General features: G+C 50.5%; 2 protein-coding genes across 19 annotated transcripts in view; one reads left to right on the top strand and one right to left on the bottom strand.

The window, feature by feature from the left end:
• The window catches only part of LOC101119116 (transducin beta like 1 X-linked), a 248,917-nt gene extending 240,789 nt beyond the window's left edge, over positions 1 to 8,128 (top strand). For 17 of the 18 annotated variants that reach the window (XM_060407541.1, XM_060407534.1, XM_060407542.1 and 14 more), the window contains 2 exons: positions 1,779 to 1,944; positions 3,595 to 8,128. In XM_060407541.1, the coding sequence (XP_060263524.1) occupies positions 1,779 to 1,944; positions 3,595 to 4,080 (652 nt within the window). In that variant the 3' untranslated portion in view covers positions 4,081 to 8,128. The remainder of the gene's footprint in view (positions 1 to 1,778; positions 1,945 to 3,594) is intronic. The other variant, XM_060407547.1, reaches the window with a different exon arrangement.
• Positions 8,129 to 12,700: 4,572 nt separating this feature from the next.
• Positions 12,701 to 27,801, bottom strand: part of LOC101119373 (G-protein coupled receptor 143) — a 30,805-nt gene continuing 15,704 nt past the window's right edge. Inside the window, exons 5-9 of the mRNA XM_015104790.4 lie at positions 26,814 to 26,923; positions 24,391 to 24,499; positions 22,608 to 22,725; positions 21,055 to 21,298; positions 12,701 to 13,146 (exon numbers count right to left, since the gene is read on the bottom strand). Of these exons, the coding sequence (XP_014960276.3) occupies positions 13,064 to 13,146; positions 21,055 to 21,298; positions 22,608 to 22,725; positions 24,391 to 24,499; positions 26,814 to 26,923 (664 nt within the window). The 3' untranslated portion in view covers positions 12,701 to 13,063. The remainder of the gene's footprint in view (positions 13,147 to 21,054; positions 21,299 to 22,607; positions 22,726 to 24,390; positions 24,500 to 26,813; positions 26,924 to 27,801) is intronic.

Raw genomic sequence — 27,801 nt, 5'->3', positions numbered from 1 at the left:
TTATGGAAAATCACTTTTCCAAGGTTTAGAGGGTGATTCGAACACACTACATTTATTGTGCCCTTTATTTCTGTTATGATTGCCTCTGCTTCACCTTGGATCATCAGGCATCAGGTCCCAGAGGATGGGGACCCCAGGTTTATGCAGTAAACCCCCGAAGACACCAGGATCAGATGCAGAGGACTAGTGAGTCAGTGACTCGCCAGAGGGGAGCAGAGCGGTTAGAAGTCCACAGAAGCTCATCACTGAGGCTGCATTCTGTGTTCCAGGTCCTGGTCTGACCTCACGCAGGATACAGTGTGGCACTCCCAGGAGGATATTTTAGTAAGAACCTTGAGGCACACAAGCTAAACAGATTCTAGGAGTGAACGTGGGGTACACTGAGGGTTCTGGAGACGTGATCCCACGAAGGGTCGGTGTGTGTCTGGTCTGGGAAAGACAGGACTTGGGAGGAAGTGGCAGGGTGTTTTTTCCTGTGGAGTTGCAGAGAATGGGGTAGTGGGGAGAGTGGCCGGTGGCCCAGCCCTGCTGTAGATGAGGGGGAGCCCCCCTCCCCTTGTCTTTGTCACATAGCAGTGGGATGAACAATCTGTTACTGAAAGTGCCTGACCCAAGGCCATCTCTCAGAAACCACAGAAAGGAATTCCTGCATCAGCTGAAAAGCTGATCCAGAAGACCGCGAGAGCTGTTATCCTCTTATTGCATGCTGTCCTGAGATCCACTTAAAGGTCCAGGAACAGAACGTTGTCTTGTTTTGTCTTGTTTTGTTTTGTTTGATGACTTGTAAGCTGCTTTTGAATCACATGGTGCCCATGACGGCCGTAAGTGAGCCTCCTAGGTGCCAAGCATAGAGGGAGGGATGTAAGTCCCAGAAGAGGAAGGAAATGCCGGGTGGAACAGGTTTATGGTGGGTGGGCTTCCCAGGTGACCCTAGTGGTAAAGAAGCCGCCTGCCAGTGCTGAAGATGTGAGAGACGTCGGTTCGATCCCTGGGTCAGGAAGATCCCCTGGAGGAGAGCACGGCAACCCACTGCAGTATTCTTGCCTGGAGAATCCCATGGACAGAGGAGCCTGGCGGGGCTGCCGTCCATGGGGTCTCAGAGTCAGGCATGAATGGGACAACTTGGCATGCACGCACGCTCTTCTTTCAGATTTAGACAAAACTAAAATTTGCAGCTCCCGGGAGTGTGATTATATATTTGGATGCGATTATATTTTAATTCCTGTGGGATTAAAATTTGTGTTCACTCACTTAGCCATTTCCCTGAATACGGCTCTCTGCTTTATTTTTGGCTTTGTTTTACACTTGGCAGGGATACATGTGTTGTCAGTGGTGGGACCGTTTTAGCAAATGTAGCGAATACGTATCATTTGTGTCTCAGAGAAGTGCAGAAATAAATGAGTGTGGCTGTCAATTTGTTGCCTTGATAACGGCACCCAAAAAGAGAAAGAGATTTATTGTGTGATTTTTTTAAAACGACTTTATCTTAATTGGAAGAGGAATACTTTACGATGTTGGGATGGTTTTTGGCATACCTCAGTATGAATCGGCCACAGGCATACATGTGCCCTCCCTGGACCGAGGCTGTGTGTTCCATGCGTGTTGAGTCACATTCTAGAAGAGAAAGAGGTACCCGCTTAAGGTCTCTGAAATGTAAGGAAAGTCAGTTCCACTGTGATAGCGGCGTCCTCGGGAGACCAGCAGGAACCTGCCGACAGCTCTGGTGACCTTTTTTGAACCCATGGGCGTCCGCAGTGACCTTCTCTGTGTCTTTCCAGCGCCTCGTTCGATTCTACTGTCCGACTTTGGGACGTTGAGCGGGGCGTGTGCATCCACACGCTCACCAAGCACCAGGAACCCGTGTACAGCGTGGCCTTCAGCCCCGACGGGAAGTACTTGGCCAGCGGCTCCTTCGACAAGTGTGTGCACATCTGGAACACTCAGGTAAACCCCCTGCATTCCCACCGCCCGGGTCCCTCCCCAGCCCCACACCCAATACAGTCAAGTTCTCAGTGACCCATGGGCTTCCTTGGTGGTTCAGACGGTAAAGAATCCACCTGCATTGCGGGAGACCCGGGTTCGATCCCTGGGTTGGGAAGATTCTCCTGGAGAAGGGAATGGCAACCCACTCCAGTGTTCTAGCCTGGAGAATCCCATGGACAGAGGATCCTGGCGGGCTACAGTCCGTAGGGTCACCAAGAGTCGGACCGACTGAGTGACTGACGCTTTGATTTCACTTTCTTGGTGACCCCAGAACCTGAGTTTGCACTTAGGAACACCTTGCCTCGGACACGGACCTAGACACATCCCTGGTTCCCCAGAGGGTCAGAAGCCCACCTAGCGCCATCTGCCCCGGGCTCTTTGTGGATGCTGGGTCGCCCCTGCCAGGGACTTGGGTTATCTTTTTTCTGAGTCCTTGGCAGGAAACCTGGCACCCACTGCCTTCCATTGACAACAGCAGACATTGCGTGCGGTCCCAGGATGGATGAAGTGGCCTTTTTTCAATCCGCCACCCCCTTGGTGTGCCCTGAGGCCAGGCAGACACTGATGAACATGCTTTCTCAAGGGAGGTAGTAACGGACGCCACGTTAGCCAGCCTGCGGCCGAGGCTGCAGCCTGCTGAGACCTCGGGCTCCTCCTCTGCGGCCGCCTCACACAGTCGTGCCTTCTTGGCAAACGAGATGCAACAGTGGCCCTAACGTGGAACCAGGCTGACGGCCGCCCATGTGTGTGCTTAGCCGCTCAGTGGTGTCCGACTCTTGCAACCTCATGGGCTTATATTACGTAGCCTGCCAGGCTCCTCTGTCCACGGGATTCTCCAGGCAAAAATGGTGGAGTTAAGGTAGCCATTCCCTTCTCCAGGGGCATCTTCCTGACCCAGGGATCGAACTTGCATCACAGGAGGATGCTTGACTTTCAGAAAAATTGCCATCATTAGCTGGGTTCTGCCGTCAGCAGCTCAGCAAATCATTTTACCCACCCTTTTTTTGTTTGTTTGTTTGTTTGTTTTTAAATCAGAGGATAATTGCTTTTTTTTACAGCTGATTTCTGCTGTACAGCAACGGAATCAGCCATAAGTAAATAAATGTCCCCTCCCTCTTGACCCTGCCTCTCCCGACCAGTCTTCAAGCCTCCAGATAACGGCAGAGCACCGAGCTGAGGCCCCTGTGCTGCACATACACAGCAGCTTCCCGCGTTTTGCATCCTTTTTTCCCCCCGACTAAATCATCAAACTCTCTTGAGTCATTCTGAGGCTCCCTTGAACACTCAGTGAGACGGAAGCCTGGTTGAAATAGAAGCACATATCCAATCTTGCTGACTTTCTCCTTCCCCCAGGAGGCGTTAGCTCAGCGGAAACCGTAGAGGCTGTCTCTCTTGGTGGGCAGCCGAGGGTCATTTAGGTACCCCCCCGCCCCGACCCTATGGCCGTAGTTCTGAGTCACATGATCCTGCAGCTGCCAGAGCCCCTTTAACTGAAAGTTCTGTTAGCATCTGTGTCTTTGAAAGCTTCTGGGCTGACATCCCCAGGTGGGATGGGATGGGGTGGCCTCACCAGTGTTGTGCCTCTTGAGTGACGACGCCCTTGCCTTGCAGAGCGGAAGTCTTGTCCACAGCTACCGAGGCACCGGGGGCATCTTCGAGGTGTGCTGGAATGCCCGGGGCGACAAAGTGGGCGCCAGTGCGTCAGACGGCTCCGTAAGCAGCACCCTGGGATTTCCCCAGGCAGGAGGGGGGGTGCAGGGAGGAGGGAGGGCTTGGGGAGGGTGGGGTCAAGAACAGTCCAGACCCCTGAGACCCACGTGGGTGTACTCCCAGGGCCGTGATGGGCCTCAGAGACACTTGTTGGTGAAGGAAGCATCTGGGCTGAGCAGTGCTCTGGGAGCAGACGGCTCTTCTCGCTTCCTGAATGATGTGTGTTTTTTTCCCGGCGGAATTGGTGGTTCTCAGCTGCATCGATTACACCCCTGGAGACATTGGAGGTGTCTGGAGGCATTTGGGTTGTTAGTGCTTTTGGGGGGTGGGGGGTGGGGAGATGTTGGCACCTGGTGTGGAAACCAGGGCTGCTACTGGAAGTCTTAGGGTGCTTAGGACCTACCCCCCACAACAGAGGAGTGACCCCCACATCACAGATGCTGAGGCTGAGCAACTTGGTCCACCCTTGGCTTCAACCTTTGCGCTCCCACTCGGACCCTCTGATGATGAAGGCCTAACTTTCCATTCAGCAGGTCTCCTGGGTCCCAGTAAGCTTGTGCTGGTCCCCTGAGGTGTCTAGCTTTCTGCACTTGGAATTGCCCTGAGATGTAGGGTAGGGTGCTGGCTGGCTGGCTGTCAGCCTGTGCCCCACCGCCCCCCACTAGATGTGTGCTAAGGCTTCAGTTGCCATTTGCTCCACCGTGTAGGGGTCTGGTCTGTGACACCCATCGACGGCCGTGGCCTAGGGTTGGTTGCTAATGATGTTTAGACACTCCCCTGTCCTCTAGAGCCGGTCTGATTGAACCCTCTGGACTGTGTGCGAATAAAACTTTATAAACAAGTGGGCGGTGGGCCGGATTTGGTCCACAGGCCACGTGCTGTCCTGAGCTCTTAAGGGCATCTTGTGTTGCCTCTCAAGATAACAGGCGCTTTTCTCTCTCCTTTTAGGTGTGCGTGTTAGATCTGCGAAAGTAAACACACACAGGAAAAGTATTATAGGCATGAGAAGAGAATTCTAGCGGACCAGCAGTGGATGTGTGGGGTCGTAGCACTATTCAGACACAATTCCGTCAGCTCCAAAACAGCACCAGCCTGACCTTAGGGAGTGTCCTTTGAGACCACGTCATCCCTGGCCACAGGAGTCTCTATTTTTTCTTTTTCTTTTTTCATAACCGTCACTGAGAAGTTTAAAATGGAAAACACACACGCAAGTCCTATCAAAGGGGGGGAAAGGAATGGTTTCCACCCGGAACGTCCAGCCCCGGGGGAGCGCGAAGCCGCCAGCTTGACTCGGCGCATGGATTGGTTTCCACCCAGAACAGGCTCCGATGATTGAGAGGAACGAAAAAATGGGAAAGCCTGTGCCAAAACAAAGAGAAAAAAAAATGCTGTGATAAACCAAAAGGGGAGGAAAAACTCCTCCCTTCAATGGGTTGGGTTTTTCCCCCCCCCTAAAAATTTGGACACTACAGTTAAAACTCTCACAAGGACGTTCGAAAGACCAGTTTGTATGGATGAAATGGGTACCTTTGTAATCCCAACAGTTTCTATTTTCTAGAATCTTTGTCCCCGTGGTTTTTCTATGGGCTGGAATCCTGTCGTCTTGGTGGGTGGGGTGGAAGGGTGGGGGAGGCGGGCCGGGCCTTGGGTCCAAGGTGGAAACTGTTACTGGGTGTCTTGCTTCTTTGCTGTTGTTTCACCCACCAGAGAGACAGCCCCTCTCTCGGATGTGGTGACAGTCTCTGATGACAGCTTTCTCGCCTACATCTTCCACCTCCCCTTCTCCCTCCCCCATCCCCCTCCCCCTCCCTCATAGTCACCTCCCATCTTCCAGTCTCAAGGGCACTTTCCTTGCATAGTAAGTGCTTTATGTAAGAAGGCAGGGCAAGGGGGACTTTTTACAGGAGGGGGAAGAAGAAAAAAAAAGTGACTTATAAGAGAAAGAGCCCGGAGTATTTTTGGAGAAGAAAAAAAAAGATATTTTTTATGTTAAAACAATTTTAAAATCGTAAAATGGCCATTCAGACACGAGAGCTTTGTGTGATTCATATTTAACAACAAGAAAAAAAGAAACCTTTAGGAAGAGACAGGTAGAGGGGTCCCTTCGCTTTGAGCTTGGTGGAAGGCAGTGAGGGGACTCTGGGTGGAGAGCTCTGGGGTCAGCTTTGGGGCTGGTCTGTGCGGCTGGAGAGGAAGACCCCAACCCCTTTTCTGCTCCAGGAAGACCTGGGCGTTTCTTTTTTCCGGTTGCGTCAGACCGGAACAGTGGACAAGAGAGTGCCCTCAAACCCAAGAAGCGTTCCCAGAACCAGCATCACTGAAAGGGGGCCGTCGGAACCACCCCACTCCACAACACCAATGCCACCTCATTTAAGACTAGGGGCCACCCGCGGGGGGACTCCCCTCCAAACCAGGAGCAGCTCGGCCAAGTCCCTCCAGGGCTGACCAACTGGAGGGGCCTCTGGGACCTCACTGGGTCTCACAGTGACACAAGTGATCGGGGAGAGGTTTTCAGTCCTGAGGGTGAATTAACAGAGGGAGGGTGCGTCAGTTCACAGGCCATCTTCACAATTTGCTTCCTCTGGCAGTAGGTCAGGAGAAATTGTCCTTTTTTTTTAAGCAATGAATCTTTTTACTGTTTTTAAAAAAAAAAAACAAAAACCAAAACATGGCTTTGTGTGTCCCTAGGGGAGTTTTCCTTTCACTTGGATCAGGTGATCTTTGTACTTTTAATGTCATGACCCCATGCCCACCCAGCTTGTAAATTAGCAGCAGGGCCTCTGGGCTTATCCATCTTCCACCCGGGGTGGGGCTGGCAGTGGGTAGGTTGCAGCCCTTTTGTATTCCAGCAACCGGCCTGGATGGTATTCGGAGATTGGTGGTATCTGTCCATGCACCAAAAGGCAACAGTAAGGCATGGCTAGGCCTTTGTGCAGAAGCTGGATTGTCCCAGGAGCAGCCCCAAAGCCAGAGTGCATTCATCTCTCTCAGCTCATTATCTCCGTGGATCTGAGAGTTTTTCAAACCCCTCTGATAGCAGAAGACCAAAAGGCACTCTGCACAGGTTGGGCGTGTTCTTCAGGCTTTGCTATATCTAAACGTTTAACCTTTAAGGTCAGTGTTCTATTGGAGTCTCCACTCCCACCTTTGAAGATAGCAGACGCCCTCAGGGGTCCACGGATAATCACTGCTCCCCCCACCCCCCAAAATGATTAAGTTTGAGATGCAGTTTGCAGAGGTCTAGTTGAACACCATCTGGACCCCCCCCGGAGTGAAAACCTGTCGCTGTCCACACAGCATCAGCTGTCCAGGTTCCAGACGCGGTTTACGTTTGATGAGCCAAATGCTGCTGGAGGGTGGTGAAGGTGGGATTTGGTATAAAAGGCTCACGAGAGGATCGCCACGGGGAGGTCGGTATGCAGGGTCTCCCAGGTACTGATGGGGGCCTCCTGGTAAACCTGTACCAGGCTGGAAGTTGCCAGGTTGGAGCCACGGGGGCTGTAAGGCCAAGGACTGGATACTGGGCCTGGCGATGACCTGACGCTGCTGAGGAAGGCAGAACTGCCCATGTACCATCGGGAAGAAGCCCCCGGGGTGGGGACCACGAAGAGGAGGCAGCCGGCGCCCCAGGAAACCATGCCTGCCCTGAGTCACGCCCGCTACACCCTCTGCCAGTGCGCGGTGGGCGCATCGCTCCGTCCGTGCAAGCGGGTCTTAGACGTCGTGTAGGGCGCTTCGCAGTCCTCAGTGCGCAGATGGGACCTTGGTGTTGAAAGCAGAGAGTAACACGCAGAAAAAACTCCGGAATCGTCCTCCGTGCTGCGGAGCTCGCCCTGTGTGCACGTGCGCACACACGCCTGGTGAAGCGCGTCCGATCCCACTCGACGGCTACAGAACCGCGATGTTCATTCACTTTGTCTTTCTGAAAAGACATCTCGGAGCCAAGTGAAGTGCACTTTGTCGGGAGTAAGGGTCTACTTTGTTCCGTGTTTTTTTTTTTTCTTTTTTTCTTTTTCTTTTTTTTTTTTAACCTTTCAGCCCACTTTTTTGTTTTGTTTTGTTTTTCCGATCGTGTTTCCCATCCAATGCAGAGTGTTTCCCTCCCGCCGCTCCCTGAGGTTTGTGAATGTCTGGCTTCTGCGGTTTTTATTGTCTGTGTCAGACGTACAGCCAGATGTCGTTCTGTCCGCATCTTCCAGCTTCTGTTCCATCCACACTGGCCCCCTCCCCCCAACCCCGTTCCGTTCTCTCCACCTATCCCCCACTGCAACCTCCACCCTCACGTGCTCCCAGAAAGAGAATCACCGTGTGTGTGTGCGTGTATGTGTGTGTGTGAGAGAGAGAGAGAGCGAGAGAGATGGCTCATTTGTTCCAAGAAAGAATCAACAGACCATATTCGGTTGTCTTGAATAAATTGCTCTATTTTGATAGAGAACTTTCCGCGTGTGCTTTCTTGTTCGTCTGGCGCGGCATCTCCGGGGGGGCCCCGCGCTAACCTAACTCCGCTGCCTCAAGTCCCCAAGCTCTTTTTTTTTTTTTCTCCTGGAGAAATGGGGCCGGGGCTGCTTTTACAACCGGTTGGTTGTAAACCAGATGGATGAAGAGACCAGAGATTGCAGATGCATTCTGATGTGAAAGGTGAGCGTGCCCTTTTTTTTTTTTTTTGGTAACTAGTTTCCTTCTCCTTACTTTGTTTCAGGCTGGGGCGGTTTTAGAAAAGTCAAAAAGCAGATGGATGTTCTCCTGTCTGCAGGCTTGGGTCGCTGGCAGTTTTGAGTTCCAGGATGAGTAATGAGTTAGAAGAACCTAAAGTCATAGGGATGCCGGTGACTGGGCACAACCCACGGTGCAGGCAGATGCATGCAGACGGTGACCAGTTCCCTTTATGCCACTGTGATCAGTAAACAGAAGTGACATGGTCACTTTGAAGTGATGTTCCCCTGGTGATAGGCAGCGGGGAGCTGACACAGAGGCAGCCAGATGGGCTGCATTTGGCCATGCATGTGAGCCACCCCAAAGAGCCCCCGTGTCCTCTGGCCACAAGCTGACCCTGCGTGGGAATCATGCCAGACCTCGGCTGTTGCTTCTACCCCAGTGTTGCCCGAGGTGCAGACCTGCCTGGTTTTGATTTTTTCTCTCTCTTTTTTTGGTAAGCCTTGCCAGTGCTTTCACATGGCAGATCTGGGGTGAATCTCTGAGCACTCCCGAGCCCTGCTGCTGAAGGGCCTGGGGTGACCCATGTCCCAAACCCCCCGGGGTGCACTTCGCAAGGCAGGACTTAACGGCCGGCAAGTGAGTGTCTTGGAACTCGGGCTTCCACAGCTGGTGCGACACGCTGGCAGCTCGGGCACAGCTCCAAGGAGGCCTCTTCACGCTATGACGGAAGCTGGGTTGAGACCAGATTGCCCAAACTTTTACCTAACTTGAATCTCTATGGAACCCTCTGCTGCAGTGATTCTAAAAATATTTGTCCGTTGAGAACCACCCCCCTTTCCCCAATTTGTTTTGGGAATCTGAGTTTCCACTCACGGAGCAGAGAACTTGTTTGGCTTTTTATAGGGGCCCACATCTGGGTGATGTTCCTAAAAGGTCTTTGAGGTGTTCTTCATACTCACGGCGAGGGTTCTGTGCACCTGTGGGCACTGGTATTAGTCACTGTTGGTGTTGGGAGCCTGCAAATCACTAGTTTACACGCATGGGAAGGCGTGGGCAGCAGATATGGACCTTTACGAAAGACTCAGAATTGGGTGGAATTTTTGTTGTTTTTTCCCCAGCCTGGCTCCCTTTTTCTGCAAAGTGTCTTCATCCACGTGCAAGGTAAGCAAAGTTAAGATATAGGTCCACACGCAGAGTGGCCTGGGAAGTCGAGGGGAGGGACACTCCACAGGGGTGGGGGCAGGCAGGGACGGTTAAAAGTGTTACTTTCCCCTGAACCTTGAAGTTAATAATACTCTGGAGCATGGGAGCTCCTATAAAGGGAAACACTTATGCTTGAGGCGAGTTGCTGAGAGAAACTCCACCCAAACTATGATTGTGAATGAGGAGGTAGGGAATCTTTGCAATAGGCCAGTGAGTAGGCTCATTTAAACACTTTCCAAGGCTATGGTTTTTCCAGTGGTCATGTATGGATGTGGGAGTTGGACTGTAAAGAAAGCTGAGCACCGAAGAATTGATGCTTTTGAACTGTGGTGTTGGAGAAGACTCTTGAGAGTCCCTTGGAGTGCAAGGAGATCCAACCAGTCCATCCTAAAGGAGATCAGTCTTGGGTATTCATTGGAAGGACTGATGTTGAAGCTGAAACTCCAATACTTTGGCCACCTGATGCAAAGAGCTGGCTCATTTGAAAAGACCCTGGTGCTGGGAAAGATTGAGGGCAGGAGGAGAAGGAAGATGAGATGGTTTGATGGCATCACGGACTCAATGGATATGGGTTTGGGTGGACCCTGGGGGTTGGTGATGGACAGGGAGCCCTGCTGTGCTGTAGTCCATGGGGTTGCAAAGAGTCAGACATGACTGAGCAACTAAGTGAAACTCATGTCAATAGATGTGAGTTTGAGTAAACTCCGGGAGTTAATGATGGACAGGGAGGCTTGTCGTGCTGCGGTCCGTGGGGTGGCAAAGAGTCGGACAAGACTGAGTGACTGAACTGAACTGAAAGTGAAACTGTTAGTTGCTAAAGTCATGTCTGACTCTGCTACCCCATGGACTGTGTGTAGCCCGCCAGGCTCCTCCGTCCATGGGATTCTCCAGGCAAGAATACTAGAGTGGATTGCCATTTCCTTCTCCAGGGGACCTTCCCTACCCAGGGATCGAACCCAGGTCTTCTGCATTGCAGGCAGATTCTTTACCAGCTGGTCCACTGGACTCTGGCTAACATAAGCCAGAAAGAATGGCTGAGGAGTATATTGAGCAGCTCTGGGGTATCCCAGGTGTTGTGGGTGGTGCAGATAGAACTGGCTTGAGCCAGGCACCGAATCAGGCCCATGCAGGTAACACACACAGCACTGGGGAGCTGCTCACAGCTCGATGCCAGACGCTGGGCTGGCCCCTGGGGTCTCACCCAGGCTGCCTTCCAAAGCAGACATGCCAGCTGCCAACCCCTCCCCAGCATTGCTTCTGCACAGACCATTGCCTTGTGCATCAGTTTCCAGCGTTGACTTGGGGCACGAGTCTCATCGGCCACGCCAGACACACTCTAGCTGAAAGGGAGCCTGGGGAAGCCAGCGGCTAGCATCTTTGCTCTAGAGTGGGGTTGGGGCTGTGTCTTGCTTGGCAGGAGGAACCCTCAGAGAAGAGGTCTCGGGGCTTCTCTGATGATTGGGGCAGACAGGATATCGACACAGAGGTTAAAAACCCAGACAGGCTCAAAGGTCCTTTTTACTGCTGCTGGACAGTTTGGGTCAAGGTGGCTGTGATGTAATAACAAGTGCAGTTTTAGGAGCGTGCGGCCCTGGGGTACCACGGTCACGGTTGTGGGATGCCCTGAATCCCATCTGTGGCCCTACGACTCCAAAAGCACAAACCCAGAAGCAGCTTTTCCAGTGCGAGACAAGAGTCCTAGTCTTGATGTGAATGAGGGTCACACAGAAGAACTGAGGAAACGGTGTGTGCTTGTGCCATAGACTTACCTAGGTGGCTTGTGTCTCCTGGGTGTAGTGTGTCCAATATTTTTGTCTCCAAATACGTATATACACATGTATGTTTATAATACATGAAGTCTGTAAACAGACAGTCATCCACATTGCCCCGTGACGGCAGACTATGCAGGTGTGGAGGGCATCCGTGGATTTTGGTATCCGTAGGGGTCCCAGAACAAACCTCTCATGGATACCAAAGGACAGCTTTATATTACTCGGTTCAGTTCAGTTCAGTTGCTCAGTCGTGTCCGACTCTGTGCGACCCCATGAATCACAGCACGCCAGGCCTCCCTGTCCATCACCAACTCCCGGAGTTCACCCAGACTCACGTCCATCGAGTCAGTGATGCCATCCAGCCATCTCATCCTCTGTCGTCCCCTTCTCCTCCTGCCCCCAATCCCTCCCAGCACCAAAGTCCTTTCCAATGAGTCAACTCTTTGCATGAGGTGGCCAAAGTACTGGAGTTTCAGCTTCAGCATCATTCCCTCCAAAGACATCCCAGGGCTGATCTCCTTCAGAATGGACTGGTTGGATCTCCTTGCAGTCCAAGGGACTCTCAAGCGTCTTCTCCAACACCACAGTTCAAAAGCATCAATTCTTCGGCGCTCAGCTTTCTTCACAGTCCAACTCTCGCATCCATACAAATATTATAAATATTATTATATATGTAAAATTATGGAAAGATGGAAATGTAGGCAATGATCTGAGCAGAGTCAGGTCCTAAGCCCATATAATCAAAGCTATGGTTTTTCCCATAGTCATGTGTGGATGTAAGAGTTGGACCATAAAGAAGGCTGAGTGCCGAAGAATTGATGCTTTTGAACTGTCTTGAGAGTCCCTTGGACTGCAAGGAGATCCAACCAGTCCATCTTAAAGGAGATCAGTCCTGGGTGTTCATTGGAAGGACTGATACTGAAGCTCCAATACTTTGGCAACATGATGCGAAGAACTGACTCCTTGGAAAAGACCCTGATGCTGGGAAAGATTGAGGGCAGGTGGAGAAGGGGATGACAGAGGATGAGATGGTTGGATGGCATCACCATCTGGATGGACATGCCTTTGAGCAAGCTCTGGGAGCTGGTGATGGACAGGGAGGCCTGGCGTGCTGCAGTCCATGGGGTCGCAAAGAATCCGGCCTGGCTGAGTCACTGAACGGAAGCCTCCCTCAGACTGCATCAACCACCGCTCAACACAGCTGAGGACCCAGCGAAGGCTAACCTGGAGGTCCAAGCCTGCCCTCCTCTGCCCCCTAGTGGTGGATGAGGAACTTGCTCCCAGGTGCGTCACCGGTCCCTGCAACATCACTTATTTTAAACAATAGCATTCACTTAGAGGTGTTATTCAGACAGACCCCAAGTCAGGCTGGGAGCTCGGACACAACTACTTTTTTTTATTGTTATTTATTAACTCTTCCAAGGACCTGGATCTGGCGTTGAGATTACAGCCAGATTACAGAAATGAATGTCCACAGAGACTCAGACAAGCTGCTGGTCTCCAAGGGAATCTGCCTTTCTTTCCCAAGCACAGGCTCGCGGTGGGCCTCTGCGTCACACAGAGGCTGCCAGGGAACATGCTCTTAACTGGGATGGCAGGAAGATCCAGTGGCGGGGCACGCTACACCCTGCAGTGTGCTGACACGGGGCAAGAGTACTGTCGGAAGGGATGAGAACCCTCGTGTCTGAAAACACACACAGGGTCCAGACCCCCCTGTCTCGTCCTCTCTACGGGTCTCCTCAGACTTTCAGAAGAGAGTCCGCCGCCTTTCCGCTGCGGGACCCGCTTGCGATGTGGATTTCGATGGTGCTGCCGTCGGAACCTGGGGAGGAGGAAAGACTGTCACGGGTTGGTGTCAATGTCCGGAATGCCTTTTACAACTTGCACGGCCGTATTAAAAAGAGAAAAAAGAAAAATACACAATACGTCCACCTACGTGGGATTAAAGCATCCCAAAGCGCAGAGCAAGCCCTACAGAATCTTCTCGGGCAACTTGACTGACGTCATGACTATATCCACCCCGCCCCCTTGCCTTGAGACACTCTCAGCCAAACCCTGTGGGTGCTGCAGAGCAAATGGAAACCAGGCCTGCTGACCCTCTGCAGCTTCCGGCCCTGGGGCTTGCGCTAAATCAGGGGTCCCGCGATCTCAGCGCTCTGTGATGCTAGGGGGTCACTAGGGCAGTGGGGCTACATGGTCACCCGGCCACTGCTTTTGCACAATTCCAGGAGGTGCCCAGAGGCCTTCTCTTGCTAAAACTGAGAGTGGCCTTTTCGCGGATGGAGGAGGGGGAAGGGTGTAGGGAGCAATCAGTAGAATCAAAGCCAGGCATGCCTTGCCAAAACTGTACTCCTAGAGGCCTGTTTAATCCATCCCAATGACACAGCTTCCTCTGGATTCTGTGGGAACAGATGTGAGGATTATTCTCTCAGGGCAGAAGTACCCAGGCTTGCCTGCTGTTGTGCCAGGTTCTAGGGTGGGTGTGTATGTGTGTGTCAGGAGTAAGCCATGGAAGACATAGGGAAGGGTGGCCTTTTCAGCTGTGCGTGAGGCAGGTGACTGCCCTTGCTGAAAACCTCCCAAATCCCAAATTCTCTCAACCTATACACCCTACGGACGGCTGCAGCCTGTTCCCGTCATGACCCTCCGCTCGCTCACAAACTTCAGGCACAGGCTTCTTTACACCCAAGCTCAGTCCTGCCACAAGGCCTTTGCACGTCCCCTTTTCTGCCTATGAAGCTCTCCTGATGTTCCTGTGGCTCACTCCCACGCTGCACTCAGGTCTCAACGCGAATGTCACTTCATTCTCAAAGAGGTGTCCTGGACACCTTGCTGAAACCAGTCTCCTGCCCTCTACGGATATGCCGTTGTTCACAGCACTTCCTTTTTCCTCTCTTTTTTTAACTTGTTTAATTTCGATGACGTCCAGCTTTTTTTTTTTCCCTTGAGTCGCTTGTGCTTCAAGTGCATTATTTTAAATCGCTTGTTTGTAGCTGTGCTGGGCCTCTGCTGCTCTGCGTGGGCTTTCTCTAGTTGCGGTAAGCGGCTTTCTCATTGTGGTGGCTTCTGCTGCTGCAAAGCACGGGTTTCAGTATTTGTGGCTCACAGGCCGAGTAGTTGGTGGCACACAGGCTTTCTTGCCCCGTGGCATGTGGGGTCTTCTTGGAACAGGGATCAGACCGGTGTTCCTTGCATTGCAAAGCTAATTCTTAACCACCAGACCACCAAGGGTCCGTCACAGCACCAGGGACCACCAAGGAACCACTGGAGTCCTTCATAGTACTTGCTGCTCAGTACTTATGGTGCCTGGGCTTAGTTGCCCCACAGCATGCGGAATCTTCCTGGCCCAGGGATCGAACCCATGTCCCTGGCACTGGCAAGTGGATTCTTCCCCAGGGACCACCAGGGACGTCCTTCAGTTCTTTGTGATTTTCATTCTGTCTCTGCCGCTAGAATGGAGCATCTCAGTGGACAGCGCATTTCTCTCTCTTAGTCGCCGTAGTACGTGTGGCCCCTGACACACAGAAAGTGCTCCATAAACAAATGTGAGATGCGTAAATCCTGTGGGGTCGCGGCATTGAAACAGGGGGAGGCCACACGGGTCCCTCTGAGCAGTAAGACACTAATGTATCAAGACAGGCAGAAATGAGCCCTATTTAACAGGTGCAGAGTTTTGGAGAATACTCAAGGAAGAGAAGAGAGAGCCTCAGGGGTGTAAATACCTGGAGAAGGCTGAGGTGCAGGGAGAGGCCACGAGTACGACCAAGAAAAAGCAAGTGTGTGCTTGCAGCATCCCCACGACCACCCCACAAAACCCCACGGTTTCATAGGGAGCTCCCAGGGCAGGATGAAGCTATGTCCGGGGGGCTCTAGGTCAGAGTAGGTCACACCAAGAGTGATGAGCCCCCAGAGAGCAGAGGAATTTAGAAGACGGGGGTAGGAGGGGAAGGCTCACATCAACGGGCATGGACCCTGCAGCCCCATCTCAGGAGAGTCCAGGTTGCCCGTCAAGAGTGTGGGAGCAGCCGTTTGGCTGGAGTGGAAAACGTGCTCCTCCTGGAGGCCAGGCAGTCAGTTCAGTTCAGTCGCTCAGCCGTGTCCGACTCTGTGACCCCATGAACTGCAGTCCCAATCTGCAGTTATTTCGGGGCCAAAAAAAAATAAAGTTTCTCAGTCTCCACTGTTTCCCCATCTATTTGCCATGAAGTGATGGGACCAGATGCCATGATCTTTGTTTTCTGAATGTTGAGCTTTAAACCAACTTTTCACTCTCCTCTTTTATCAAGAGGCTTTTTAGTTCACTTTCGCTTTCTGCCATAAGGGTGGTGTCATCTGTGTATCTGAGGTTATTGATATTTCTCCTGGCAGTCTTGATCCCAGCCTGTGCTTCTTCCAGCCCAGCGTTTCTCATGATGTACTCTGCATAGAAGTTAAATAAGCAGGGTGACAATGTACAGCCGCCTTGATGTACTCCTTTCCCAATTTGGAACCAGTCTGTTGTTCCATGTCCAGTTCTAACTGTTGCTTCTTTATCTGCATATAGGTTTCTCAAGAGGCTGGTCAGGTGGTCTGGTATTGCCATCTCTTTAAAAAATTTCCACAGTTTGTTATGACTCACATGCTTAAAGGCTTTGGCATAGTCAATAAAGCAAAAGTAGATGTTTTTCTGGAACTCTCTTGCTTTTTTGATGATCTGGCAGATGTTGGCAATTTGATCTCTGGTTCCTCTGCCTTTTCTAAAGGCAGATTGAACATCTGGAAGTTCACGGTCCAGTATTCCTGAAGTCTGGCTTGGAGAATTTCAAGCATCACTTTACTAGCGTGTGAGATGAGTGCACCTGTGAGGTAGTTTGAGCATTCTTCGGCATTGCCTTTCTTTGGGATTGGAATGAAAACTGACCTTTTCCAGTCCTTTGATTGCTGAGTTTTCCAAATTTGCTGGCATATTGACTGCAGCACTTTCACAGTGTCATCTTTTAGGATTTGAAACAGCTCAACTGGAGACCAGGCACCAGCTGGGAAGACGACTTCCGGTTCCAAAACCGCATTCCTGCTGGAGGCGCTTCACAAAGGCTTTGATTTCTCACAGGGTCACCCCACACTGTTTACCCTCACATCCTGAGCTCGTGGGAACTGGGGTGCAGTTTCTGTAGTTCTTGCAGAAAGACCATGGCCTGGAGGGTCACACAGTGGCTCGTGATCAAGGTCTCAGCTCAGCACCCACCCTCGTGACCTGACACTTTGGGGCATGCTCCACATCCTGTGGTTTTTCGTTTCTCCTAAGTTCTTGCATCCTTCGCTGTCCCCTCGGGCTCCTCAAAGGAGACCCCTTCTTGCCACAACCACTCTGTGAGTCTCAGATGCCAGCACCGTTGCAGATGACCCCTGACCCCCTAGGCCTAGCCCAGCCTGGGCTGAGCTGGTCTGCTGTCTGCACCGAGCTCTTTCCAGCCTGTCTGACTTTCCACGGGCTTCTCATCTGGGCTTAGCAAATCAAACAAGGCCGTGGTGGGTGTGTACTCATTCTGCATCGGTGCTGTGTGAATACCTGAGTGTCCTTGCAGGAAGTGCAGCTGCTGGTGACCTCACAGTGCCCAAGGGCTGGGCCTCCTTCCTAGCAACTCCCAGCAGTGAGCTTTGCAAGTCCAGGCAGGCTCTTGGGAGCTTCCTGGCTCTGTGCAGACCTACCATTTGGGGAGGCGTGTCATCTTTTGGGCCCTAGGCCATTGTCCTTGGATTCCTTGACACCTCAAAGCCCTAAATTGGCAACCCCAACCAGGAGGTACGGAGCATAAGCTATACAGAAAGTGTGACACCTGGCCGCACATCCCCTGTGAGCTGTGGAGTCGTCTTCAAGGTTTAGCCAGCCTGACAGATTGGAGGCCCTGGGGTCTGTTAGCTCCCACACTCCCTGGGCACTGGGAACCCGTGGAACCACCAGGAGTCATGTGGACCGCATGTGGGTGGCAGGAAAGAATCTGAGACAACAAGATGGATGAGACAGAATAGAAACGTGGAAGGGAACGGGGAAGCGTGGGAGAGAACAGGGAACTCTGAAGATCAAGGGAAGATTATGCAAAATAGAACCGTGTGGGGGGAAAAACACAGATGAAACAGGGCGTGGAGGGAAAGACAAGGCATTGTGAGAGGGACAACTGCGGAAGAAGAGCAAACTGCAAGAGGGAGACGAGCGATGATGAGGGGGAAAGAGAACCGGGGGGAAACGTGGGATTCTGGAGAGAGAAAGGAACTTTTGGAGCCACGGAACTGTGCTCAGAGGATGCAGAGAGATGGGAGAGAGAGAATCGTGAGAAAGGCTGCTGTGGGAAAGGGCAGGAACTTAAGGGAGAGATACAGAATTGTCAGAACAGAAAATTATGGTTACTAAAAGGTATGTGTGAAAGGGTCTGGCTGCTCGCCGCTCAAAAGCCAATAAGCGGGCCAAGTTGGTGGAAAGGAAAAATATGCTATATTTCAGATGCTGGCAACTACAGGGGAAAGTGGCAGACGTCTGTCCAAAGGCCAACCCCTGACAGGCAGAGGGTGAGACAAAGTTGGGGGAGGGGGTACATGCAGAAACAGTACAGTCCCCTCTGACAGTCATCTTCACTGAGAGCAGCACCGTGGTTGTTTTAGGTACAGATAATCTTTACTTCCTGGGAGCACGTGTTCCCACGTCTTTGCGGTCAGTTCTCGGAATTGTTGGCAGCTCAAGACCTGGGTACAGTCGGGTCATTGTGTAGTTAACATTTCCACCTGGTGTGTTTTGGTATCTATAAGACAGCTCACAGGAGGTGGCTCAGAATATTACCTATAGCCCCTTCAGAAAGAATTAAAGGCCCTTGTGTGTATGTGTGTGTCAGTCACTCAGTCATGTCTCTTTGTGACCCCGCGGACTGTACCCCACCAGGCTCCTCTGTCCACGGAATTCTCCAGGCAAGAATACTGGAGTGGGTTGCCATTCTCTTCTCCAGGGGATCTTCCCGACCCAGGGATCGAACCCGTGTCTCCTGCCTCGCAGGCAGATTCTTTGCCGTTTGAGCTACAGTGGAAATCTCACGACACTTAAAGAGTACATTATTATTATTTGGTCTCCTTTGACGGTTTTCCTTTGTTTTTAGCATTTCTCACCTCTCTGATTAAACTGATTCTTTGACTAAACTTCTCCACCAGCAGCAGGCAGGCAGAGAACATAATGGAATGGTGGGCGGCAGTGGGCAAGGATCATAGTCTCGCTTTGTTTCATTTCGGGGAAAGCGTGTTGTGGGAGAGACTGGTCGTCGTGAAAAAGAGGGTTAGGGGAGCCCTGGAAGATTTTTGCCTAAGAATGAATAATTTGAGGATGAATAGGCAGTTGTGGAAAAGAAAAAAACAAAAATGAGAACACAGACAATCATAGAAGAATAAAATGGCGGAAGAACTGAAATGTGGTCGGGACAGAACCCTAGGAGACAAGATGGCGATATGAGACAGACCACAGACAGCAAAGAGCTATGGGAAAGTGAGATTATCCGGAAGAGGAATTCTGGAAAGAAACAGAAAGCTGCGGGAAAATGGAGAGTTGTGGGCAAGACAAGGATTATGGGGAAGAAAGAAAATTGTGGGAGAAGTGTAGCGCTGCAGAAAAGACACGGGGTTGGAGAGAGAAGTAGGGAATTACGGGGAATAGAGCTTTGTGGGAAACACAGGGGACTGCATGGAGAAGGAGGAAGAATGGAAAAGCAAGGGATTATTGGAGAGATGGGAGGGCTTGTGGGAAATCCTGATTCTTTACAAAGATGCTCCTCGTATTCTGAACTCAAGTTGTCATCAGGAATTATACACAGATCCTCTAACTGTGAACCGTCACCACAGTCATGAAAGTGAAGTCGCTCAGTTCTGCCCGACTCTTTGCGACCCCATGGACTCCTCCATCCATGGAATTTTCCAGTCACTAGGTTAGTCCTACAAGCAAATGTAAGCGTTCTATCTCCGCTCAGAAACCTTAACTGGCCTTTTGCCGGCTCCAAAATGCAGAATCTGTAAACACCCCTTGATGGATCTCTTCCCCACCTGCCTCTCTCCAGCTTCCCACTGCCAAACTACATGCAAGTTCAGCCTTTATTTATTTATAAGTCTTTATTCCTAAATTCCCCTCATGATACTTCTCAGAGACGCTCACACCCCAGCCCCGCCTCAGCTAAAATGGTGTTGATTGGGTTGCAAGCGCTCGAGGAATATTTGTTCAAAATCCGTTGACTTTTCTGTTAAGTGGTGAGTAAGTGCCAGACACCGCGTTAGACACTTAATGACGGAGGCTTGATGGAAGCCTGTCGGCCTGGAAGTGAATCCTAAAGTAGCAGATAGAGGCTTAAGGATGATAAACAGGTCAAGCTTCATCCTAACAGTGCAGATGGGGAGAGGCCTAACCATACTTACCGCTTCGAGTTTGTGTCTCTGGGTTTTTCTCTGACATGTAACAGTATTTTCTGTTTTATGGAAGCAAACTGGCTGGAAAGGAGAAAGGAAACACGCCCGAGATTAAGGCAGCCTTATCTCATTTCCGAGATTACCACTTTATTTGAAAAGGCCCCCGGTTCCTGAGGGTTCTGGCCTCAGCATACAGCCTGTGGTATAGACACAGGGGTCTTGTATGTGGGAGTCATTCTCTTTGCTGACTTGTACCCACATCTTTAACTGTGGTGTTAGATAAGACCCTTGAGAGTCCCTTGGGCTGCAAGGAGATCCAACCAGTCCATCCTAAATGAAATCAGTCCTGACTTCACTTTCACTTTCAAGCTTTAAAGAAGCATTATTTGGGCCGTAAACTGATACTTTCATCCTCCATATCAGTTGGGTTAATGGACATAACCCCAAATTAGAGGAAAAGTGAAAATGAAGTCGCTCAGTCATGTCTGACTCTTTGAGACCCTATGGACTGTAGCCCACCAGTCTCCTCCATCCATGAGATTCTCCAGGCAGAAGATTGGAATGGGTTGCCATTTCCTTCTCCAGGGGAATCTTCCCGACTCAGGGATCGAACCCTGGTCTCCAGCATTGTAGGCAGACACTTTACCATCTGAGCCACTAGGGGAGTCCAAATTAGATGAACAGCAGTTGAAAAAGAGGACCGATTTGAGGACCACAGTGCAAGAGTCTTGAAATGAAGAGGACAGAGTGGAATAGCCAGTGATGGGCGACCTGCATTTCATCTTAAACGCCCCCGGATGAAGTGGACAAACCAAAACTGCACGTAAAAATCTCCAGAGGTCAGGCTGCCTACTGTTCACTGTCTTACAGCACACGTCAGTGCCGGGTGAGAAATGACCATTTATCTCAGACTCAGAATGTCATGCACCCCAAGGCAGAGCTAGTGATCATTAACGCAAGGCTACGGTGCTCAGTAGTGGGAAAGGGACGATCCTCTGGAGGAGGGCATGGCAACCTGCTCCAGTATTCTCACCAAGAGAATGCCCACGGACAGAGGAGCCTGGCAGAGGTGACAGTCCCTGGGGTCGCAGAGAGTTCAACAGGACTGAAGCCACGTGGCTCGCAGGCAGGGGAAAGGCACCATGCTCATATTACAAGGAGAGGTGAGTGATGAGCTGCAAGATTAAGGTGGTCCCTTTCCACTCATGCCCTGGAGCTGGTTCCAGAAATCAGGGCAGAGAGTCTCCTGGTCATTGACAAAGGAGTTCCTGGGGAGCCTGGGGCCCCCAACCTAGGCCTGCCTCTACCCAGAGGCTCTTACCTTCAGAAAGCAAGCTCAAGGCCTCATCAGAAGTGTGCGTGCCGCCTGGCAGCTCCTTCTTGGGAGCGGGGCCTTCCCTGGGCTCGTGGGGGCCCCCGGGGGATGGGGGAGCCCCCTCGGTGGCCGAGGTGGTCATCGAGTCCCACTGGATCTCCTTGCTGGGACCTGGAAGTGTCAGGCGGCAGCCCGTCCAGCCGTAGAAGGCCAGGGACAAGAGGAAACCTTGGGCTGGATTCAGGATCCCCTGGAAGGGAGGAGAAAGAGACGGCATATAAGTCAGGGTGCTGACGGGCATCGGGGCTCATGGGGGTCACTTCGGTCCACAGGGCTGGCCTCAGCTGGGGCACGTCCTGTTGGCTAGTTTGGGGCAAGAGAGAGATTGGCTTGGAGGTGCTGGGCCTTCAGAGGTGCGTGGGGGACACAGGAGACCAGCGGGGTGGAGAGGAAGGTGCCGGGCATCACCCCAGCAATGTGGGTTGTCTAGAACACTTGATATTTATGGGCAGTGTTCCAAGGGATACCTCCAGCTCTGTGGCTTTCTCACTTTGCAACATTTCTTCCAGAGAAATTCCCAGATATTCTTAGTCTGCCTGAAAAGTTTGAGACACTTGCCAAACTGATTTACCAGAGTCAAATGCTTTTAATAATGATGCTAACACTGAACGCACAAGCATTTAATTGAGGACACGGTGCGCCTCTCCACTTGTTTACTTGCTAAGTGGCTTCCAACTCTTTGCAAGTTCATGGACCGTAGCCCGACCAGGCTTCTCTGCCCGTGGGATTCTCCAGGCAAGAATATTGGAGTGGGTTGCCAGGCCCTTCTCCAGGGGATCTTCCTGACTCAGGGATCAAACTGGGGTCTCCTTCGTTGGCAGGTGGATTCTCTTACTGCTGAGCCACCAGGGAAACCCAGGCACCTCTCCACTAACAGCTCCTGTATGGAGTTTTTGTAGTGGAGACACAATATACTGGAAACAGCTTTCCACCTGATTATGTTGGTGAGTTTCTAGGCAATATGGTTGCCTACATGTGTGATTAGGTGGTTGAAATGAGTATAATCTCTACATCCTGCATTTTTCATTTATGAGATTTCAGAATTGTTATATTTTACATTATCATTTTCAACATCTGCATACCATTCCGTCAAGATCAAAGACAGTGATTTACTTAACCGTTCCCTTTTATTAAAAAAAAAATGTGGGTTGTCTACAATGCTTTATATTTATGGATAGTGTTCCAAGGAATACCTCCAACTCTGCGGTGTTTTCGGTCTGAAACATTTCTTCCAGATAAATTCCCAGATATGTCTAGTCAGCCTGAAGGGTTCGAGACACTTGCCAAACTGACTTACCAGAGTCAGATCCATTTAATAATGATGCCAACACTAAATGCACAAGCTGGCTCATGGACCACAGCCAGATAAGGGGGCCCCCGCAACCTCTCTAACTCACTGCATATTTAAATAACACATAGATCATACTTCTCAGTGGTTTTTATCCTGTCTGGGTTTTTTTCTTCTTTAGGAAGTACATTTAAAATCAAGATTGACCTACCATCATGAACCACGTGGTCTTGGCTGCATTTCTGACCTGTTTCAAAGAGCTGCTGTTGATATCTGCTTGCGTTTCAAGATAGAACAAAAGGCTTTCGTTGATGACATTTGAGAACCAGCTGTGAGACAGAAAATGGGCCACAGGTAAAGAGAACATGCGATATTATTCTTTTTTTTTTTTTTTGCTTATTTTTAATGGGAGGATAATTGCGTCACAATATCATTTTTTATCAGTGCCAGAGGTCAGGGGACATGTCTGCACCCATGACTGTTGAGTCACTCCATCATGTCTAATTCCTTGCGACCCCAATGGACTGTAGCCCACCAGGCTCCTCTGTCCATGGGATTTCCCAGGCAAGAATATTGGAGTGGGTTGCCATTTCTTCCTCCAGGGGATCTTCCCAACTTAGGGATCGAACCCACACCTCTGGTATTGCAGGCAGATTTTTTTTATCCACTGAGCCACCTGAGAAGCCCCAGGGAACATGTCTCCCAAGACCTAGAAGTCTGGCAGGGGTGACCAAATAGCTGCAGGAGAATTAGACGAGAATTAGACATCAGAGATGGCATCCCCCTCAGCCAAAAGCAGAGACCAAGAGACCCTTCCGATGGTCACAATCAACACCATGTTGGGTGGAAGGTTCTAGCACACGTCAAATAGCCCAGAAGTCATTCTTCCTTTGATGAGCAAGCTGACGTCTTAATGGAGACCAACACGAACCTTGATGTTTTACGTCGGAAATTTCTGACGTTACTGTCAGCAGGTCAGTGAAGTTGGACATGGCAGGCTCGGGATATTTTTAGAGGGAGGTAACTCACGGCTCTCCCAGGAGAATGTCCAAACCAGCCTCCTCCCATCAGATAAATTATTAACCACCAGCGTGTGCCCTGTCTTGCAAAGCACTCTGTCACTGCAGCAAAGGGCTTTCTGATTTGGTGCTCGTCACAGGTCTATGTGCACAGAGCAAACCCACCTGAAATGCTGGGGCAGACTGCCTGTGGGGGACAGGGCGGGCCCACTGAGGAGATGAAGATTGCTCTATACCCTTCTTGGTTTTTTTTTTTTTTTTTAGTTGTTTTTTGGCCGTGGCAACCAGAGATGGAACTCTTGCCCCATGCAATGGGAGCTTAGAGGCCTAACCACTGGACTCCCTGGGGAGTCATGGTTTCTGTCCTTGTTGCCCTGAGCTGTGAGTCATCACACAGACACGGGCCGTTGCCCCTGTGTCTCATCAGACACAGGAATCCTGCTGTCAAGACAAATGCAGGGACTTCCCTAGCCGTCCCAGTGGTCAGAACTCGGTACTCTCAGTGCAAGGGATGAGGGTTTAATCCCTGGCCGGGGAAGTAAGATCCCACCTACCTCACACTGCAGCAACCACCAAAAAAATTAATTAATTAAAAAATAAAACAAAGATGGATGCAAAAATAAAAGATGGATTTAGAAGGCATGATGAAGCATTTGATTTGAACGTTAACCCCCGGCGATGGGACAATACTCTGGAGGCAAGTGGTTGGGATGTGACCACATTAAAGTGAGGATTTTCTGTTCTTAGGGATTCTCTATAATTTGAGTGGACATGAATTTCTTTCCAGAAGGTTACGGCTGTAGACTGGCCTTCCTGTCTGGACAGCATTGCCTCCAGGGCTATCTGGACAAGCCTCAGAAGGTTTTGTCTCCCAAGACTCTGCCTCTGGAACTCAGGTCACACTTGGGGAGGCATCTTACAAGTGGTTTGCATTTCACCTCCCAGTGACAGTTTAAAGAAACAGAAACACATTACCAAACGATGAAAACCAGCATTATTTTGAAGAATCGGGTCTTGATCATGGCTCCCATGCGCCTCTCGTTCTCCGTGTAAATGCCTTGTCTTCCCTTCAGTAAGGAGGCCACTGTGGAGAGCAGAGGGGAATGGCGTGTGATGCTCATGATTTGCAAAGGCCAGCAAACCTGATGGGACCCCGCAAGTCACCCTGGAGAGCAGGAGGCAAGATACCAGCCATGCCTCTCTCACCACTGCATGGGGCGGGGCGGGGTGCTTCTCAGACACTCGGGGGGAATACATAGCTTTTAAAGGTTTACTCTGAAGTCTTTGTGGCTTCCCTGATAGCTCAGATGGTAAAGAATCCACCTGCAATGCAGGAGACCCCAGTTCAATTCCTGGGTCGGGAAGAGCCCCTGGAGAAGGGAGAGGCTACCCACTCCAGGATTCTGGGGTTTCTCTGGTGGCTCAGCTGGTAAAGAATTTGCCTGCAGTGTGGGAGACATGGGTTCAATCCCTGGGCTTGGGAAGATCCCCCTGGAGAAGGGAGAGGCTACCCACTCCAGTATTCTGGCCTGGAGAATTTCTCGGACTTTATGGTCCGTGGGTTCACAATGAGTTGGACATGACTGAGCAACTTTCACTTTCACTTTTGAAATCGTTTAGATTTATACAAGATATAAAGAGATAGCAGAGTCCCCATATAGCTATACCCAGCTGCCCCCAGTGTTAGCGTCTTCCACAACCACACGTTGGTCAGCATGAAGAACACAATGCTGGTACAGGCTGTTAACTACACCCCCAATTTTATCTGGATTTTATTCATTCAGGAACTGTATTTTTAACAGGTTATACTTTTTATCTTTATAATAAAAATTATTTTATAAATATAAAATATAAATATAAAAAATTATTTTTATTATAAGAATAACTCACTAGGGGACTTGTCTGGTGGTTCAGTGGTTATAAGATTCCATGCGTCCAACATGGAGGGTGAAGGTTCAATCTCTGATCAGGGAACTATAATGCCCCATGCTGAAAAGTGTAGCCAAAAAATTTTAAAATAATAATAATTTATCCTTGATTTCTTTCTTTCTTTGGCCAAGACTCTCTGCATGTGGGATCTTAGTTCCTCAACCAGGGATTAAACCCAGGCCCCCTGCAGTGAAAGAATGTGCGTCTCATACTTGCTATTTTAAAATGTTGAAAGAGTTAGCATTCCTCCTTTACACAAGTTGAAAAATATTTAAAAAGTTTAGAAAAAAATTAATAACCTATCATCCCCCAAAGACAACTATTAGCATCTTATTGTATTTCTTTCCAGTGTTTTTTTCTACACTTTGTTTTCCTTTATTTGATGTAATTGAATCACTATTTTTTAATCACTATGTTTTAATGCAGTAGTTTTAAAAAAGCTGTATTTGGCTCAGACAGTAAAAGCATCTGCCTAAAATGCAGGAGACCAGGGTTCAATCCCTGGGTTGGGAAGATCCCCTGAAGAAGGAAATATCAACCCACTACAGTACTCTTGGCTGGAAAATTCCATGGATGGAGAAACCTGGCAGGCTACAACCCATGGGGTAACAAAGAGTCGGACACGACTGAGCGACTTCACTTTCTTTCTTTCTAATACACTAGGGGGGTTGTGTGTTTTTCAATTTTTCTTGCAGTAGAGTTGATTTCCAGTGTTGTGTTAGTGACAGGCGTACACACACTGGTTTTCAACACAGATATGAAGAGAGAGACCCAAAGAGCCTTGGTGATGTCTCCCTAAGTAGCAGAGCATATCGCTTAACGTTCTGCAATCCAGTCGCTCCTCCAGTGACCTTTCTGCGGAGGTGTGTTTCTTTATCCTGATTCTGCCCATGAGGGACCCACAGGGCAAGAGGGGGCTGGAGACTTGCCCCAGGGCTCGTCTCCTCAAGGATGGGGTAGGGGGCTGGAATGCAGTCCCCCTCCTCCGGGTCTGCTGACTCACCTTCTTGCCCAGATCTTTCTGGTGCCTCTGACTCATGTCCTGTGGGCCCCTTCCTGCTTCCTGCCCAGCTGGGAGAAGACACGGGCCCAGACAACACAGGGATAGCCCTGTCCATCTCCACCCCTCGCCAACAGCTGACCTTTCCTTTCCTCTCCAAGTTCCCATCTCCCCCTCCGCCAGGTTTCAAGGACACTGGGTCTTTGGGGCACGCCAAGGACAGACCCAGGGTGAGTCCAGGTAGAAGGGAAAAGTCCACAGGTCCCTGAGCCGTGCGCTAACGGATGCTGGCAAAGACTTCATCTAGCCTATGACTGAGTAGGCTTGCTCCCTGTCACTGATGTAAACCCACTCACTCTCTCCAACTCTATTCTGCTAGTCTCTGCAGGATGACAGATGAGGTCAGGGACCCAAGACCTGGGGCTCATCCCCGTGGCCTCATCCCCAGGGAAGCTTCCCTGCCCTTTACCTGCAGTTACTGTCTTTCGGAATAGGATGGGGTTGCCCACGAGGACCAGTAGCAGCGGCAAGTACGTGGTGATGTAGTGGGGGATGGTGTGCTCCAGGCCCCTCTCGCACCTGGTGGGGGGTGGGGGGAGAGAAAAACAGAGGCATTCTCCAACAATGAGGCTTTACCTGAAATAACCCGCTGCTTTATCTGAAAGCCGAGATAAGAGGACCCAAGTGCAAAGGGAAATGCACAGATCACTTCTGGCTGCAGGAAAGAAACCTGACTCATCTCCTCCTGTCTGTGGACAAGCAAGTAAGTCACAGAAGGAGAAGGAGGATCAATCACAGTTCTGTCTTGTCTCAGAAAGCAGGCCGCTTTTCAAGTTGCCCACTGGAAAAAAAGTAAAGACAGGAAAAGATGGGATGGTGGATGCCCACCCCCACCACAACACCTCTGTGGGACCCCTGCAAAGAAAACACACACAGTTCAAGCAAGACAAAGGTACTCAACAGACTAGTTAGGTCTCAGCACTTTACTACATGCTAGGCCTGGCTGACATCATCAATAAGATCCAAGCTCTGCCCTCGAACAACTGAAAACACCCGAGCTTCCTATTTCTCAGGACACTTGTTCTCAAGGTGACCCATAATCATTTTGGTGGTTCTTTTCAGAAAGAAAGACAGGAATGTCTACGGATGGGTTGTGAGACTCATCCGTCAGCAACATGACATGGTGGTGTGCCACACACAGCTATGTTGCCAAGGCTGGGAGTGTCACTGAACAAATGTGTAATGTAGAGAAAGTGGGAAAGGGGGAAAGGGCATCCAAAGGAGAAGTTGCTCAGGTCTGACCCCAGATGAGGTGGAAAACCAGAGGAAGGCGCAGCCCTGGAGGTCCGGGAGGACGGCATGATAAAGATGCCAGTGCTTTCATCAGTATGGAGTGCGCACGCCAGAGATGAAAGTGGCAGGAGAATGCAAGAAAACAGGCGTGAACAATGCAGTGC

Source organism: Ovis aries, chromosome X, assembly GCF_016772045.2.
Source record: "Ovis aries strain OAR_USU_Benz2616 breed Rambouillet chromosome X, ARS-UI_Ramb_v3.0, whole genome shotgun sequence".
Classification (NCBI taxonomy): Eukaryota; Metazoa; Chordata; class Mammalia; order Artiodactyla; family Bovidae; genus Ovis; species Ovis aries.
The sequence above is the reverse complement of the archived record's forward strand: the minus strand, read 5'-3'. Positions and strand labels throughout refer to the sequence as shown.